At 39.1% G+C, this 15,312-nt stretch overlaps 1 protein-coding gene across 1 annotated transcript; it reads left to right on the top strand.

Moving 5' to 3' along the window:
• Positions 1–14,875, top strand: aff3 (AF4/FMR2 family, member 3). The gene is given in 19 exon segments (XM_056754105.1): positions 1–187; positions 3,780–3,857; positions 4,030–4,063; positions 4,626–4,683; positions 5,182–5,233; positions 7,044–7,081; positions 7,429–7,618; positions 9,114–11,120; positions 11,676–11,791; positions 12,122–12,272; positions 12,363–12,496; positions 12,594–12,657; positions 12,851–12,987; positions 13,252–13,288; positions 13,290–13,324; positions 13,468–13,561; positions 13,653–13,702; positions 13,801–13,994; positions 14,141–14,875. Coding segments are annotated over 19 exon segments (3,660 nt in total). The 5' UTR covers positions 1–118; the 3' UTR covers positions 14,263–14,875.
• Positions 14,876–15,312: the final 437 nt, after the last annotated feature.

The raw sequence follows: 15,312 nt of genomic DNA, 5'->3' as shown, positions 1-15,312 counted from the left end.
CCATCGCGTGCTTCCACAGAAACCCCGACCGTGGCTCCGATGCGTGACCTGTTGACGCGCAGCGCAGTGCTGCGCTTTTGTACCTGGCAAAATGGACAACTGAACAATCGACCTCAACATGCCTACCGTTTATGGAAGTAAGGGGAAACTTTCTAGTATTTGTTTCATGCTTCAGCACGCGTCCCAGGTTTGTGACATTTAATATCTCAATGTTTTCGTACGTTTGTTTTTAGCCAGAGAAAAAGATTGGCTCATGAAGACGGAGTTGTTTAGAAGTAACATTACAAGTAGCGGTAGTAACATTATTGATTATATCAGCATGACCATGACAAAGAAAACATAAATAAGGAAAGCAGTCGTTTTAAGAAATATGCGCTCTATACTTTGACAGCTTCTGTGCGGTGTGATGCTTTTCGGTTTTGGCAGTTGAGCTGTTTTCCGGTGAGAATACCTTTGAGCGTAAGTTTGGTGTTTTCGGTTTTGCAGTGCGGCGCGCGCAACCTTGATAATGTGGTTCAAATATTCAAATTCAAAATTTCAAATCTTGACTTCCTCTTCTGTCACACTAGAGTTTCTTGACTCTGTGAAGGCGATTATCACCTGCCTCTGTTGTTGTTACATCATTTTTTGTCGCTGCACCTTAGTATCTCGGTCTGGATTAATCCACAGAGACGCAATGGCATCAAGGGGATTTTGTGGGCTTTCTGACTAAAGCTCGGTTGTTATAATATTGATTGAGGCGTACGCCTGAATAATAATTAATAACAACCTGGGAAAAGACAAGTTGAAGATCAATGCGTATTATGAACACTCAAAGGTAGCCTACTGGCTGGAGGGCAGAGAAGACCAGTTTTAAGTAAGTAAGGTTAAATGCGGTCATTGAAGTTTGAGAAATTCTCTCTCACACGCTCGTATACTCTTTCACTCATGCAAACATTGGCTTTTCAGATGACTCATTGTGTCAGTCATTCTGAAGATAGTCAAACAGGTGCTCTGGTGGTTGTTTAGACGTGCACATGCTCGGAGTTGCAATGTAATAACAATAGGAAGGCTTTATAAAAAAGAAAATCTTCACACCTGTGTCTGATTCAGACCCTGTACTGAGAGCTTTTGAGGACTTATATCTGTATTTAAGTGTATGTGTGCAGACAACCACAATGGAATTTAAATCACCTGCAGACATGCAGATGTCAGCTGTGCTGCGTTTATTTAACTACTTAGATCACAGATATAGTTTTCCATTTATAACAGGTAACACTTCACAAATACTAATTGGTAATCATTTTCTAAAACACAATTTCTATGGCATAACTTTTTTATTTTGCTTGCTTCTGTGTGTTTCCTTTATGAAAAATTATTTAAACATTATGTTTACATTTTATTTGTAAATTGAACTGTACATTCATCATATTTAATCTCTGCAAAATAAAGGGATTAGGATTTTATTTGAGTAGAATTTAGCTGAATGAAAACTATTGGACTGTTTACAAAGAAAATCTATATGAATATATTAAATCAAAATGTATTGTTATTTATTGTCATTGCTTATGTATTAATTTACATGGAAAGAGGATTGTTCTATTGAGGATTTACTATAACATTTATCAATGAATAGTGAATAATCGTTTTGGAGGGAAAACACTCTCTCACACAGATTAAAATGCGGTGATTTTTACCGGTTCACCACACTTCAGTTCTAAATGAATAACATGTCTATTACGCATTGTTATCTTTAAAATCAATATTTAAAGTGTATTTAATGCACTTTGAAGGGAGGTGTTAATTTTAGGTTGTGTGACTGGTCGCCATTTTTACCAACTTTGCATAGGGCCCCATGACGTGCTTGGGTTGTTCATAAAGGTCTTCTTTTCTTAAGTCTTCTATTTGGACCCCGGGGTGTTCAATCATTAAATGTTTATTCTGGACCTGATCATTTTTTGCTAGCACTGGGTGTTACTAATCTCCCAATAAATACAGTCAATAAACAGCATGCATAATTATTGAAGTATGCTGTTTAATAGTTTTTATTTGCTACCAACGTGCAGTTTGTAAGCTGTTTGATGTGTTGGGTTATCTTAGTACACTGTTGGATTTTTCATATCCGCCTGTTACTATGAGTCTGAACTTTCTAAAACATCACATTCACAGATGTGGTCTTGGGTATAAGTAGAGCAGGTGTCTTTGCAAGCATGAGTCATTTGGGCTCTTCAACAACGCTGTCATTCATTTCATTAGGGCTATATTTTGATGGAAAGAGGGGCTGATAGCTTGCATTAACACGCGCATGGCATTAGGATTGGTCCAGCTGTTCTTCTCTCACAAAAATGATTGTTGGCCTTGTGGCAACTTTAACCCGTTAACCTGGTTTGTTGTATAAATGTGTTGTGACTAAAGCATTTAAGGACCAAGAGTTAAAGACCGAGAGAGAGGGAGAGATAGTAGAAGCAGTGGAAGGTTCACCTGGGAAGCCTTGTTGTTGGAGGAGAAAAATGAGTCCTTGGTGACTGAAGCAACGAGAGAGATAATGAAGCAGGTGGAAAGGGGGAGGAGCTTTGCTCTAGAGGGAGGATTGTGTTTTTGAGAGTGATTTTGCTACAGGGTAGGAAGAACGATCGAAAGAATTGAACTGCATTTAGACTGCAAAAAACTTAAGTTGGATCTTAAATGTAGGTGTATTAACACTGACTGTTTAGTGCTACAGAGATCGCATTCGTTTAAAAATGTATAAATGATGGTATTTATACATTTTGCAGGGGGTCATGTGGCTTTCATGCATCAATACATCTTTACACAGTTTTGAGTGGTCAAATAGCAGCCTAAAAGTCGCATTATGTACAATTTGTCCATTATTATATAAAAAACACAACTAGCACAGTGTCCCAAATGTTTCCATGTTTGATTCCAGAGGAATTTACCATTTTAACCAGTGTAACCTCCCTCTTCATTACATCCCATGTGAATGGGGACATGACTCTATTATCCCGGGGTTCTGTTTTTACTGCCAAAGAAATCATAAGTGTGTTTGACTTCATGTGGCTGCCTATCCAGTCACTCTCGTGACTCTTTAATATCAGATTATCACATGTAGCGATCGATGTGTGAAGTGCTGCATGCAGTCGCACACACCTCATGGCACATCGAGTCTCATGAAAAATGCATTAGTTGAAGTAGTTACAGCATGCCACTCTGTTGTTGTCTCTATTAATCCAAATGTTGACGTACATTATAACGTTATAAAGATTTTTTTCATGACGTAATGTATGATGTCCTGTGCTTTTGATGTTGTTTTGCAACCTTTTGTATTCTGCCTTTTGTATAAAAGCACCTTTAGAGATAGATAAAAGTAGTTTTCTTTGAACCATTTAAAATAGGCTATAAAGTATATCCCTGTCCTTTCAAAGTTTCAAAGAATAAATAATTTCCATTTGGTATCACTGCAAATGTAGTTCAATTTAAATTTTAATGAGAGGTTTGAGGAAAGCGTTCATTTTGCAGATGATCATTTAAACCCTCTAAAGTCATCACTTGCTTTATCACTAAGTTTAGGGACACTTTTAAATATTTTTTTAAAACTCCACATAGAGGAAGCTTGTTATGTCTTATACCTTATCAACCCTATCTCAAAAGTTAAATTCACAATTGCTGTAAAGTTTTACGATGCCAGTGGATAAAAAATGACGAAAGGCTTCAATACATATATCACGAAACATCCCTGTCTGTTTCTCCTCTGAACCTCACATTTAAAGTACTTTTTCATTTGTCCTCTCATTTCTCTTCAGGATATGACCCAGTCCTGGCCTTACCAGCAGCCCCCAGAGGAAGGGGGTAATCAACATTTCCTGTACTCACACTCAAAGGTACACACATTAGTCATTATAGACTGCCTGCAAGCCCGATAAATCAGACAATATATCGCACAGGCTCCTGTAGTGCCTCTGTCTGTCACTGTCCACTCACCTGCCTTTTGTGAGATTCTAATTTTGTGTGTTTGTGAGACTGACAAAGGTTTATTCTTTTTATTTGTCACAGGAAGGAAAGCAGTCCAATTCCCGTCACAGACATGGTAAACATGCTACAAATGCTATTTGTAGGCAAATTTGATTCCATTTTGAATTTTCCTTAAAATAGTCAGAATGTTTAGTTCCCGATTAAAATACAATTTGAATGTAAGAAAATCACTTGGAATCTAAAGCTGACGTGTAACATCCATCGTCAAAAGTCGATTGTTGTTGTTAATGATTGTTTTCAAACCAATTCTGAACTTCCCTCCTGTCTTCCAGTGGTTGGCCAAATAGCCACCCCAAACATATTTCATTTGTTAATACAGATCAATGTTTTGATGGAACAACAGAACAACAGAGTTTACAATTCTCAACGTACCAATGAAGTACTAATAGCGTGTGAGGCTGGAATAAACTAAAATATTTTTATTAAAAAACACACTTCAGAAAAGTAAATCAGTTGTATATGGTGCACAAACCAAATATGTATGTGCATAATAAAATAAAGTAAATAAAAAATAAAAAGTGTGATTAACTTGTGCAGTGTATACATGTGTACACAGCTATACTTATGTAGATGTGTTTGTACATTGTTCTCTAAACGATTATGTTTTTCTCTCTCAGTGAGGGATGGTGTCTCTTTGAGGGTCCCTTCACGTCCGCACGTGGCCCCTCACAAATCGTAAGTGAACAGCACACCACCCGAATCTATTCACAGTTACTTAGTACCATCTTGTGTCTGAACTGCTTCTGACCGTGAGCTTTATTGTACCATAAACTATTAACTTCACGACATTCTGTGTTGATAATCTATACATATTAGCATGTTTCATCAGTTGAGGGTTTCTTGAATTTTACTGCTTGGGACCAACTGCTGTTTAAAACTAACTTCACACAGAGGTTTCAGTCAGCAATATAACTCATCTCTAAGCACCAGCAAACTTCACTGACCTCATAAACTTTACTGAGTTAGTATCTAATTACAGAGCCGGTAAACACAGTCTCTGAGGGTCCCTGCAACACGCCACCATCAAAAAACAAGAACTGTTTTACATTCGGGCGCTGTGTTTATGAGTGTGTTCTCTTTTAAACTTGTAATGTTATACAATCTCTGTCAAGATGGTGTGAAGTAATCATATTTAAGATGCTTATGCTGACCACATTGTCTTTTCTATCCCAGCATGCTCGCTGATGACTTGAAGCTCAGCAGCGACGAGGATAACAGGGATGAGGTAGGAAAGGAATGGGAGGATTACAATGCTGATTGACGTCCCATTTGTTAATGAAAATCACCTTTCTGATGGTGTTTGCTTACAAAACACACTAACTGGACCAACCCGAAGAGTACAGTTGTTTAGCGGGATTTGAGCTAAAAAAATCTAAATTTATGATACCATAGTGTGGTGCAGAGATGACGTATTTTTGTACTCAAATGCCAGAAGCAAGTTAGCATTTTAGCACTTCAGGTTCCATCCCCCATCGTCCATCGTAGTCTGTTTATAGCATTATGTCAGCTTGTTACGTCTGGCGATTCCACATATGCCTAAAACATATATCAAATATTGTGTTCAATTGTAAATATCTTGATAGACAAAACATTTAAACATCATAAAACCTCTGTTAGTCACAGAGCTCATTTTTGCGATCTTTAAACTCGGTGGTAACTTCAGAGTTGGCCTACAAAATACGCCATCTTTTCTATCACTATTGTTGTCCAGTGCTTTTGCTGATATGAAACATAACTTTGACAAACTGTTTTGATGGTCATTTTCCTTCCTCACAGATATGAGTATGAGCTTATACTGTGTGTTTAACAAAATGCATTACAAGAGCAGTTTCATGTGACAGTTCTGTTCGCATTTTATAAATGCAGTACTTGCAATTCACATGTAATTCTTCCAACCTCACTCAAACTTTGTTTTCTAGGTAATTTTAATCTTAGGTTCTTTGTTTTATTAAAGGGGCCATGCAACTGTGTCTCCTGCATTCTGACTTATTTACAATTTTAAACGTGCTGTCTTCTCATGCTTGACATGAGTTGGACTTATGACTTAGTATTTCTGTGCTTGATACTCCCCCGGCATTCGTACAGGTTTCGGAAAGTTTTTTGGAACAATGAAAATCAGTTTTGTAACAACTTTTCTCAGTCCCTTATTGGGCAATTCTCAGCATGCCATAGATTGGCTGCGCTATGGGCCTGCAGCTACAGCTCGTTACTCTTGCGATAGTGAGAGGTGTATGTTTGTTTGTTCACGGCATATTAGTGACGGATGTTATATAAACGGTGGATATAACACTGGATTTGGAGATCGTTTGAAACTGATTCGGTCCAGGCACTAAAAGATGCCAGACATGAACTGCACGCTGTAAGTGGATGGATGCGCACGTGCTTTAGTTACGCAGTTACTTTTTTGTGTTCCTTAGAGGAAAGAATCATGAGTTTTGAATGACATGAGGGTGAATAAAGTAATTTGAGGTGAACTAGTGCTCAAAGATGAGTTTGAAAATCTTTATTGATTTATTACTTACAGTTCCACATTCAGTATGCGTAAATGCAAACTGAATTGTAAAAAAAAAAATTCTTTACTTACTGAAGTTTTTCATGCATGTATTTCTAATCTGTTTTGTAACTACAAACCTTTACAAACAAACGCAGCACAGAAGCTCCAGTATGTGTTGATTCTCATGCACAGCTGGCAGAACACTCATATTTGTTGTGTAAAAGACAAATCTTGTTTTTGGATTGTAAAATGACAGTTAGTCTTAAAGGTACACAAGTATATGTTTGTTAGACTGTTGATTTAAAATGTTAAATTGAGAACACCAGATACTAGTGCGTATCCCACACTCTCAACCCAGGACTTCAGGTTTATGAGTCATAACAGGCTGAGTCATTCAAGACGCTTGTGACCTTTCTGGCTCACTGCAAGACTGTGCTGGGATCAATGTTTCCTTTTGCTTTGGTCAAGATGCTAATAATTATCATTCATTTGAAGATTCCAAGTTGAAACTGTGTTTTATTTATTCTGATCTGTCAAACAGGGAAGTGAGCAAACAACTTCTTGGGCAGAGAATGACCGGTAAGTGTGTGTGCATTGTGATGTGTTCATATATGTTTGTAACTGTATGAAGTGTCAGTATGTTCTAATGCTTGTGTGTGTGTGATACATATCGAAGAGGTCAGAATATGTGGAATGTGACAGCTGTATGATAAACCGTTCTTCATTTCTTTTGGCTTTTCAACATGTTTAATCCTATGAACACCTACACACACCACTTAAATTCCAAGCATTTTGTCAGTGTTTAGTCTATGTGCTTGATAGGATTTTGGGATTTCGTTTAAACTTGATAGACGATCTTCTGTAAATGTATCTAAATGTATATTTTAAGCTATTCTATGTTTGTCATGTGCATTATTTATTGACAGATTGTCAAGCCGCCAGCAGCGCACACACACACATGGCGGACGGGTGAGACATTCTAGCTCAGGGTCGTCGGGATCCGACTCCTCCAGCGAGTGGGAAAGCGGTAGCCATCGATCACGCAGCCCGAGCCCAAGAACGCGTACCCAATACGGGTCACCGACCCGGCAGCAAAATCTAAACTGCAGCACAGAGGTAAACGGATACATTTTCACGTTCATCTGTTATTTTGACATATCTGCTATTTCCGATTGACCTCTATCTCTCTCTTTCTGCAACATTATGTACCGGATGAAGTAAAAAGGAACGGTGGGGGTGCAGAGAGAAGAATGTGGAGGGGGGCCACTGCCCCCCTGAGATTTAGAATCTTGGTGTCATGTCAACATGTGGCGCACCAGATGACTGAATAGATAGGAAGTGCTGTAGTACCTAATGTAATTAATGTCCACATTCATTTCAGAATAGAAAACAGAACATAGCACAAGCAGTGCTTAGTTGGTTCAGGAATATTTAACATTTGTTGACATACATAAAATCTCTTAGCCCCTTTTTCACAGACAATGAATAAGATTAGTCACAGACTAAAATTAATTTTGAGCTGTTTTATCTGAAAATAACTGGCCCTGACGTATCTTAAAAAATGTCAGTGCCATTGTTTTGTTTCAAGATGGACATCAGTAATGTTTTTTTCTACGGAATTTTAATAAAAGACACTTAGGTAAATTAAATTAACTGAGGCATAAGCCTTGTCTATAAAACCGGCCATAATTTGTTACCTGACAAATCTTTTTAATTATCAAACATCTTCTCATGCTGGCTTATTGTTTCGTATGTCTTTGCGTCATCAAGTATGCTGCTGTATCAAAAATTGGGCATTTTTTTGGGCTTGTGGATGATTTTATAAAAGGAGGGATTAAAAGCCCCAGTAGTGGAGAGCTGCTACACCACCATATGAATGAAGGTGTCTGTGTCACATAGCTGGCTTGATTACTGAACATGCCATCTATTTGGAACCTCTGGAGAAGGGAGGGAACACCATGTGTTTTTCATCTACATGTAGTCATGCAGCGTCTCTGAGGAACTGCTTGGAAACGCCACACAGTTCCAGGTGGAGGGGGGGTGGAAAGGAGGGGCACTGGGAAAGGGGCACAAGAGATGCAGTGTCTGTGCTGGAGAGAGAGAAAGGGGAAGGGGGAATGTTTGAGGGAAGGAGTAAAAGTTTAAATTAGCTCTGGTCAGCTACCGGAGGAGAGTAAGGAAAGTACAGTCTGGAGCTTAAGTATTAATGTGAGTAATACTTCTAATATTCTATACTGTTTCTACTGAAACTTATTTTCTAAATTTTTGATCTGTAGTAGTATGGATCAGCAGGTATTATTATGTTGAGAGTGTGAACTTTGTGGAATCTCTCTCCTTCCCTCCTTTCCACTGACACACTAGCCTGTTTACATAACTGCTCATGTTACTTATTCATATTTTGTTATTTCACAATGTCTTCTTACACAGATGATTTTGCAGTAACTGTGGTTGTACTGTTGTCATTGATAAAAGAGTGTATTTATTAACTAAGATTTAAAAGTCATCATAATCTAGGTTCCTCTATTCCCTGATATTTTAACTTGTATTTACAATATGTTGTGATTTTGTATTTATATAAAATTTTACTTCTCTTTAATTTACTTTCGGACAGAGTCCGCCGTCTACACAGTGGCAGCTGGACAGGTGGCTTGAGAAAGTCCCCAAGAAACTGACTGACCACGACCCAGGAGGAGGACGACGCCGGAGTGCAAAATCTGACTGTGGGCGAGGACCTTCACCAGGAAAATACTGGAGCAAAGACTCTGAGTCAAGACAGGATTACAGTCCATGTGACAGTCCAGTCCCGAGTCCACAATTTCAGTATAGCCCCAGAAACAGTCCTCATGCCAGCCCTGAATATAGTCCTTGCCCCAGTCCAGGAATTAGCCTCGTGCCAAGTCCAGTGCCAAGTGTGTGCCCGAGTCCAGGAGAGAGCCTCAGAGAAAGTCGAAGTCCCAGTCCTTTACCACCACACCCTCCCAGAAGCCCCAGTCCATGTTTCACATCCTCCGGAATACCCACCCAAGATTGCTTAACATATCCTCAGGTTACTCAGCAGGAAAGTCCAAGGCATACCGCACGACTAACTGTTGCCTCCAATCCATCGCATCGTCCTAAAGTCAGGCCATGGGTGCCTCCAGACCATAACACTGACCAAAGAAAAGGGTCTAGACCCAAAGACTCTAGATCCAAGGACACTAGACCTGGTCCTCCGCTCCAACATCATTCCAAACACAGCTTGCCGGAAAACTCATGCAAAAACCGTCGACACAAGCCTGAAGCCAAAGGTTCTGAATCCACAATCAAGCAAAAATTTAACCCAACTTCTAACCCAAAGAATCAATCAAAGCTGAACTCTAGACCAAGTCTTAGCCCAAAACAACAGGGTAAGCACTCTTCTACAACCAACCATAGTGTTCATAATCACAGAACCAGTGAGCCTACAGGAGTATCAATCAACCGGTCAACTTCGAAATCAGGGCATTCATCCCATTTTAATACTTCTAAAAGCTCTGACCGTGGTCCCACCTTAAAACCCAAAGACTCGTCCAGAGACCGCGTAAACAGTCAATCCAGCCACAGCTCGAACTCTAGCTCCAAGTCTAAACATTTCTCGGAGACCAAGCAATCCAGTTCTAAACCAAACTCCGAAACAAGTTCCAGCCCAAGACCCAAGGTTAAACTTGCCGATGCCCGAGTGCCCAGATCTGGGCACCCACAAAAACATTCAAATCCCAGAGAAAGTGAACGGGAGGTGGACAGCCGAGGTAAAGCCCAGGGAGTACCCCTGGTGCCGACCGGCAAGGAGCCGAGACAAAGGAGACTGGCGGAGGAGCAGCTAACAAGGCGCCGCTGGGTTCAGAGTTCTGACGAAGACGAGGAGGTCAGGAGAACAGAGGAAGGGGAAAGAGAGAGGAAAAGGAGACGGACGAGGGAGCATGAAACTGAATGGCAGGCAGTGCAGCCCAAGCAAAGACCTCATACCAACAGCCAGCATCACCTTTCAGTGGATTCCAACAGACTAAACCCTGAGGAGCAGAGGAGGAAGAAAAGAAGGCAAAGCAACGAGGACCTTTCTTCACGTACGCATGTAATAGACTCTAGCCCTTCCCCTCCATTGTCTCCACCCTCTCCTACTCCTGTCATCCAGCCCAAGCCTCCATCATCTTCCTCATCCTCATCTTCCTCGTCATCTTCATCGTCTTCCTCTGAGTCAGATTCAGAGTCAAGTCCTCCACGAAATGTTGCCAAAGTTCCTGCAGATTCTACATCAGGCCAAAAGAGACACAACAAACAGAACTCAGGTGCAGGGGGTCAATCCAACAAGTCAAGTTTAAGCACCCCAGAAGCAGATAAAAGGGGTCGGGGCAGGCACAAACTCTACACACTTGTTCCTTTTGGCCGTTCTGAAAATTCTCCAACCATCTCAAATCGAGGCCTGAGGAACCTATTAGTGAGGATAGACCTCTCACTCCTGGCCAGAGTCCCAGATACACATGAGGTTACAGAGAGACATTCGTCTTCATCTTTGTCATCAGGAAAGATAAAAGAAAAGACAGCGATGAGACATCTGCACTACCCAGAGCAACTGCCTGGTGATGGCAGATGTAAAAGAAAAGTGAGGAAAAATCAGTCATTGTAATCTTGCTAAGTAAGATGTGTTGCTGGATCTACAAAGTCCTTTCCCAACCCCTAAAATCAGGGGGTAAATGAGTCCTAAATCAAATCTAAAAATTAAAGGGATAGTTTATGTCCCAAAAAATGAAAATTCTTGTTCATTTACTCACCCTCATGTCATTCCAAACCTGTATGACTTTCTTCTGTCTTCAGAACACAAAGGAAGATATTTTGAAGAACCTTGGTAAACAAACAACATTGGCATTCATTGACTTGAATTGTATGCACACAAAACCAATGAGACATTTCTCAAAATATCTTCTTTTGTCTTCCACTGAATAAAGAATCATATACAAGTTTCGAACAACATGAGGTTAAATAAATGATGACAAAGAACTACTATCCCTAAAAGTCTTAACATAACCCTGAAATATTATTATTTCTAGGACCAACAACGATGTTTATTCAGGAACATGTGCTACTTGGCAAAAGTATGTTTGTGTATATATATTGTGTGTTTTGGTACATATGCAGTTTGGTGTTTTTGCTGTATTAGGCTGAGAATGGAGAAGTTCAGAGGGACAATAAGAGAACTCCAGCTCATACAGACAAGCTTTCTGTGTCAGAAAATAGAGATACTGGAGAAACTTGCACTGACAACAAACAAAATGGGTAGGTTTAGAGCTAAAAATTTGGTTTACTATAAGTTTTTGTTTCTTCAATCTTTCTTGTGCAGATACAGTTTTTGAATTAATACTTTCCAAAATCTTTCTCTGAAAGTAACTTATTTTCAGTGTGTTTTATTTATTATTTTACCATTATGCAATAGTTCTACAGTACTGCATTGGCACTTTACTTGGCAACATTGACTGTTGGTCACATTGTCGACAGAGTAAACGTGGAAAAGGTCAATTCATTGCTGTTCCACTAGGGGGCGTAACCTGATGTTTACAGCATGGCTGTGCCCTTTGAATGATGTTCTTTTTACTGTTATGCATGCAGATGCCAGGAAGATTACTTTTACGCAAAGAGGCCTTTGTCCCCATTGTCTCCATCTGACCCAGTGGAGTGTTTGAAGCCCTCGGTGAAAGCACAGCATACAGAAAAGAACCACACACCTCCAGGAAAAGCTTCACCAGCCCAGAAAACACGGGTATGTAAATTTCAAAAACCTGTCATACAACTTTCTTTTGCTTTCTCTTTTATCCACTTCCCTAATGTAACACAATCAATTCCGCCAAAGGTTCCGAAGATGCAGCCTAAGGTAGAGATGGAGTGTGTCGGGCTTTCAGGACAGCCACAGCCAATCTCTGGATCCCGGGTTCCTCCCCCAAACCTTCCTCCGCACTACAGAGGAACTGTACCTATCAGTGATGTGTAAGTTCAAGTTTGTTAATTGTTCTGTTACATTTAAACAATGCTCCAATTTAGATGTTGAACTTCTCACTTCTTCTCTTTCTTCCCCTTGTGGTAGCTCTCATCATACCGAATACTACATGCATGAAGCCAAGAGGTTGAAACATCGAGCAGATGCAATGGTGTGACATCACTTTGAAAGTAGACCTTAAAAACTGCATGTTGCCTCTGGACAAAATTTTATTACAAAGATAGTTTGCATAAGATTTGTTATAATGCACTTCTTAACAAGTATAGCTGATGTGTATATCTCCTCTACGCCTGTTTCATCCACTATTTTTCCATGTCTTTGACTCAATCTCTGTTTGTTTTAAGGTGGATAAGTTAGGAAAAGCTGTGAATTATGTGGATGCTGCTTTATCATTTATGGAGTGCGGTAAAGCCATGGAAGAGGGACCACTGGAATCCAAGTCTCCATATGCTATGTACGCTGAAACTGTGGAGCTCATCAGGTGTTTAATTTTTAGTATTTAAAACATATTCAAATGTCAACTTTAAGTACATTAACAAACACTCCTAACACCTTAAAGGGACAGTTCACCCCAAAATTCTTGTATGTGTTGAACATATGGAATTGTAAATATTGTAAATAACAATATATATGTTTTATGGGAATTTCAACCCATGTTCTTATTCTACCATACTGGCTACAGGATTTTCTTTTACCTTTATTTCTTTGTGTTTTTTATATTATTTATGTTTTCTGTGTTGGTTAGATATGCAATGAGACTCAAGAGTCATGCAGGTCCTGGAGGCTAGCCAGGAGGACAAACAGCTAGCTGTACTGTGGTAAGTGTACTGCAAAACCCTTTAGGGGGTCTTATTCTGTTTAAGTTACATTTAACTTATATTTAAAATTACATTTTATTTCCATTTACATCTTGCATCTTGAAGTCTGTTGACAAACAGCAAACTTTGTTTCTGGGTTTTAGTTTCCGCTGTCTTGCTCTCCTTTATTGGCAAATGTTTCGACTCAAGAAGGACCATGCTTTAAAATACTCTAAAGTCCTGCTAGACTTCTTTAAGGTTTGTATCCTTCTGTGGAAGGCTTTAAAGCACTTTAAGGAAATGCCATGGAATACCTTTTTTAATTTAAACTGTTTTTTACTTTGGTTAGAGTTCTCCAAAAACACCTCAAAAACCCCCTCCCTGGAACGATTCTGGAAAGTAAGTTTGCCCGGCCCTCATATTTAAATACAGAGCAGCTGTGAATGACCTTTATGTTGGGCCTGAGTATCAATACATCTCTGTTTGTATTTCTAAAGGGGATCTGTACCTCCTGCCTCTATTTGCTCTGTCAATATAATGGGACCTCATACAGGCAGCTCACCAGGCAACGTTATCAGCATTCCCCATCGTATCCACCAGATGGCAGCAAACCACCTCAATATTACCAACAGTGTGCTGTACAGTTATGAGTACTGGGAGATGGCTGATACCCTAGCCAAAGAAAATAAAGGTGAGTTCTTAGGGTTCCAGAGAAGACATGCTGTGCTGTTAATGCTTCTTTCATCTCCTCAGGGCCCCCTTTCTGACTGCATGATATTATTTTATTTTTGTGTATGGTTATGTAATCATGCATTGTCTATTTCTCTGTCTCATCAGAATTTTTTAACTATTTGAACACACTGACTGGACCTTTGACTCTGCACAGCAGCATGGCCCATATCGTCCAGTATACCAGGCAGGGGCTGCAGTGGATCCGGATCAGTGCTAATCTATCATAGCACCATTTAAAGACACTCAAACTACCAAGATCAAGAATGCTTAAAGTCAAAATAATTTTAGAATTATGTAATGATTGGGTATTTGAGAGTGGAGATCCATCCATGCCTAAGCCTTCTAAGCATTAAATGCGATAATATCCAAGGGCACCGTGTCAGAAATAATCAGGTTTTCTTTAATGCATTTGGGACAATCTTGATCATTGAGATTCTAAGTACTTGTTTTTTAATGCTTAATTTGCTGCAAGTTTTTACAAGAAACTATTGCCGGCTAATTCCTCAAATGCTGCTTTTCCAAAATGTGCCACATTTTATATAAGAAAAAAATCTGTAAGTTTGTATGTTTTTAAATGAGCCTTTCATCATTTCATCTCAATATCAGTGCATGCACTGTGGATGTTAATGTTTTTCTCAACTGACTGCAGTTTTTTGTGCAATAAGTCAGATTGTTGTCATGTAGATGTGATGGTGCTGTTTTTCAATAGCCAGTAAAAAGTCATGTACTCGGTCTATGCAAGACAATTTATGGCATCGTGAAGTTATTGTAAAGTTTTAATTGTAAGAAACAAAAGAACATAACCACCCTTTTTTTTAAATAAATTGTTTTTACAGTAGATTTTGGTGGTTGTTTGTAATGTTGTCAAAATGTTGTATAACAAACATAAGATTTTGGAGATTTTTGTAGTTAGTGTTGGAATGAAAATTATATTTTTTAGAGCAATTCTACAATCCAAAATAGCCCACAAATGAACAGAGACCGTACAAATGAAAGACATTACATGTCTAGTCTTTGAATTTCTTTGGACAATATTGTCTATCATCTTGCAAAAGTGCAGGATTCTTGCTAACAACATGGTACAGTACAGTAGAAATATCTTTGAAAGAAGATGTCATAGTTTATATAATATGTTTTAATAATGATCTTAAAGCAGTATCAATAATACCATAATTTAATAAACACTGCATAATATTTAGTTAGCATATGTGGTACAGTGGGGATTCTTGTATGCTACCTTTGTTGGTGATAGCTGTGTGTACATACCTGTTTGCTGA

This window comes from Triplophysa dalaica, chromosome 8, assembly GCF_015846415.1.
Source record: "Triplophysa dalaica isolate WHDGS20190420 chromosome 8, ASM1584641v1, whole genome shotgun sequence".
NCBI classification, from domain to species: Eukaryota; Metazoa; Chordata; class Actinopteri; order Cypriniformes; family Nemacheilidae; genus Triplophysa; species Triplophysa dalaica.
The sequence above is the reverse complement of the archived record's forward strand: the minus strand, read 5'-3'. Positions and strand labels throughout refer to the sequence as shown.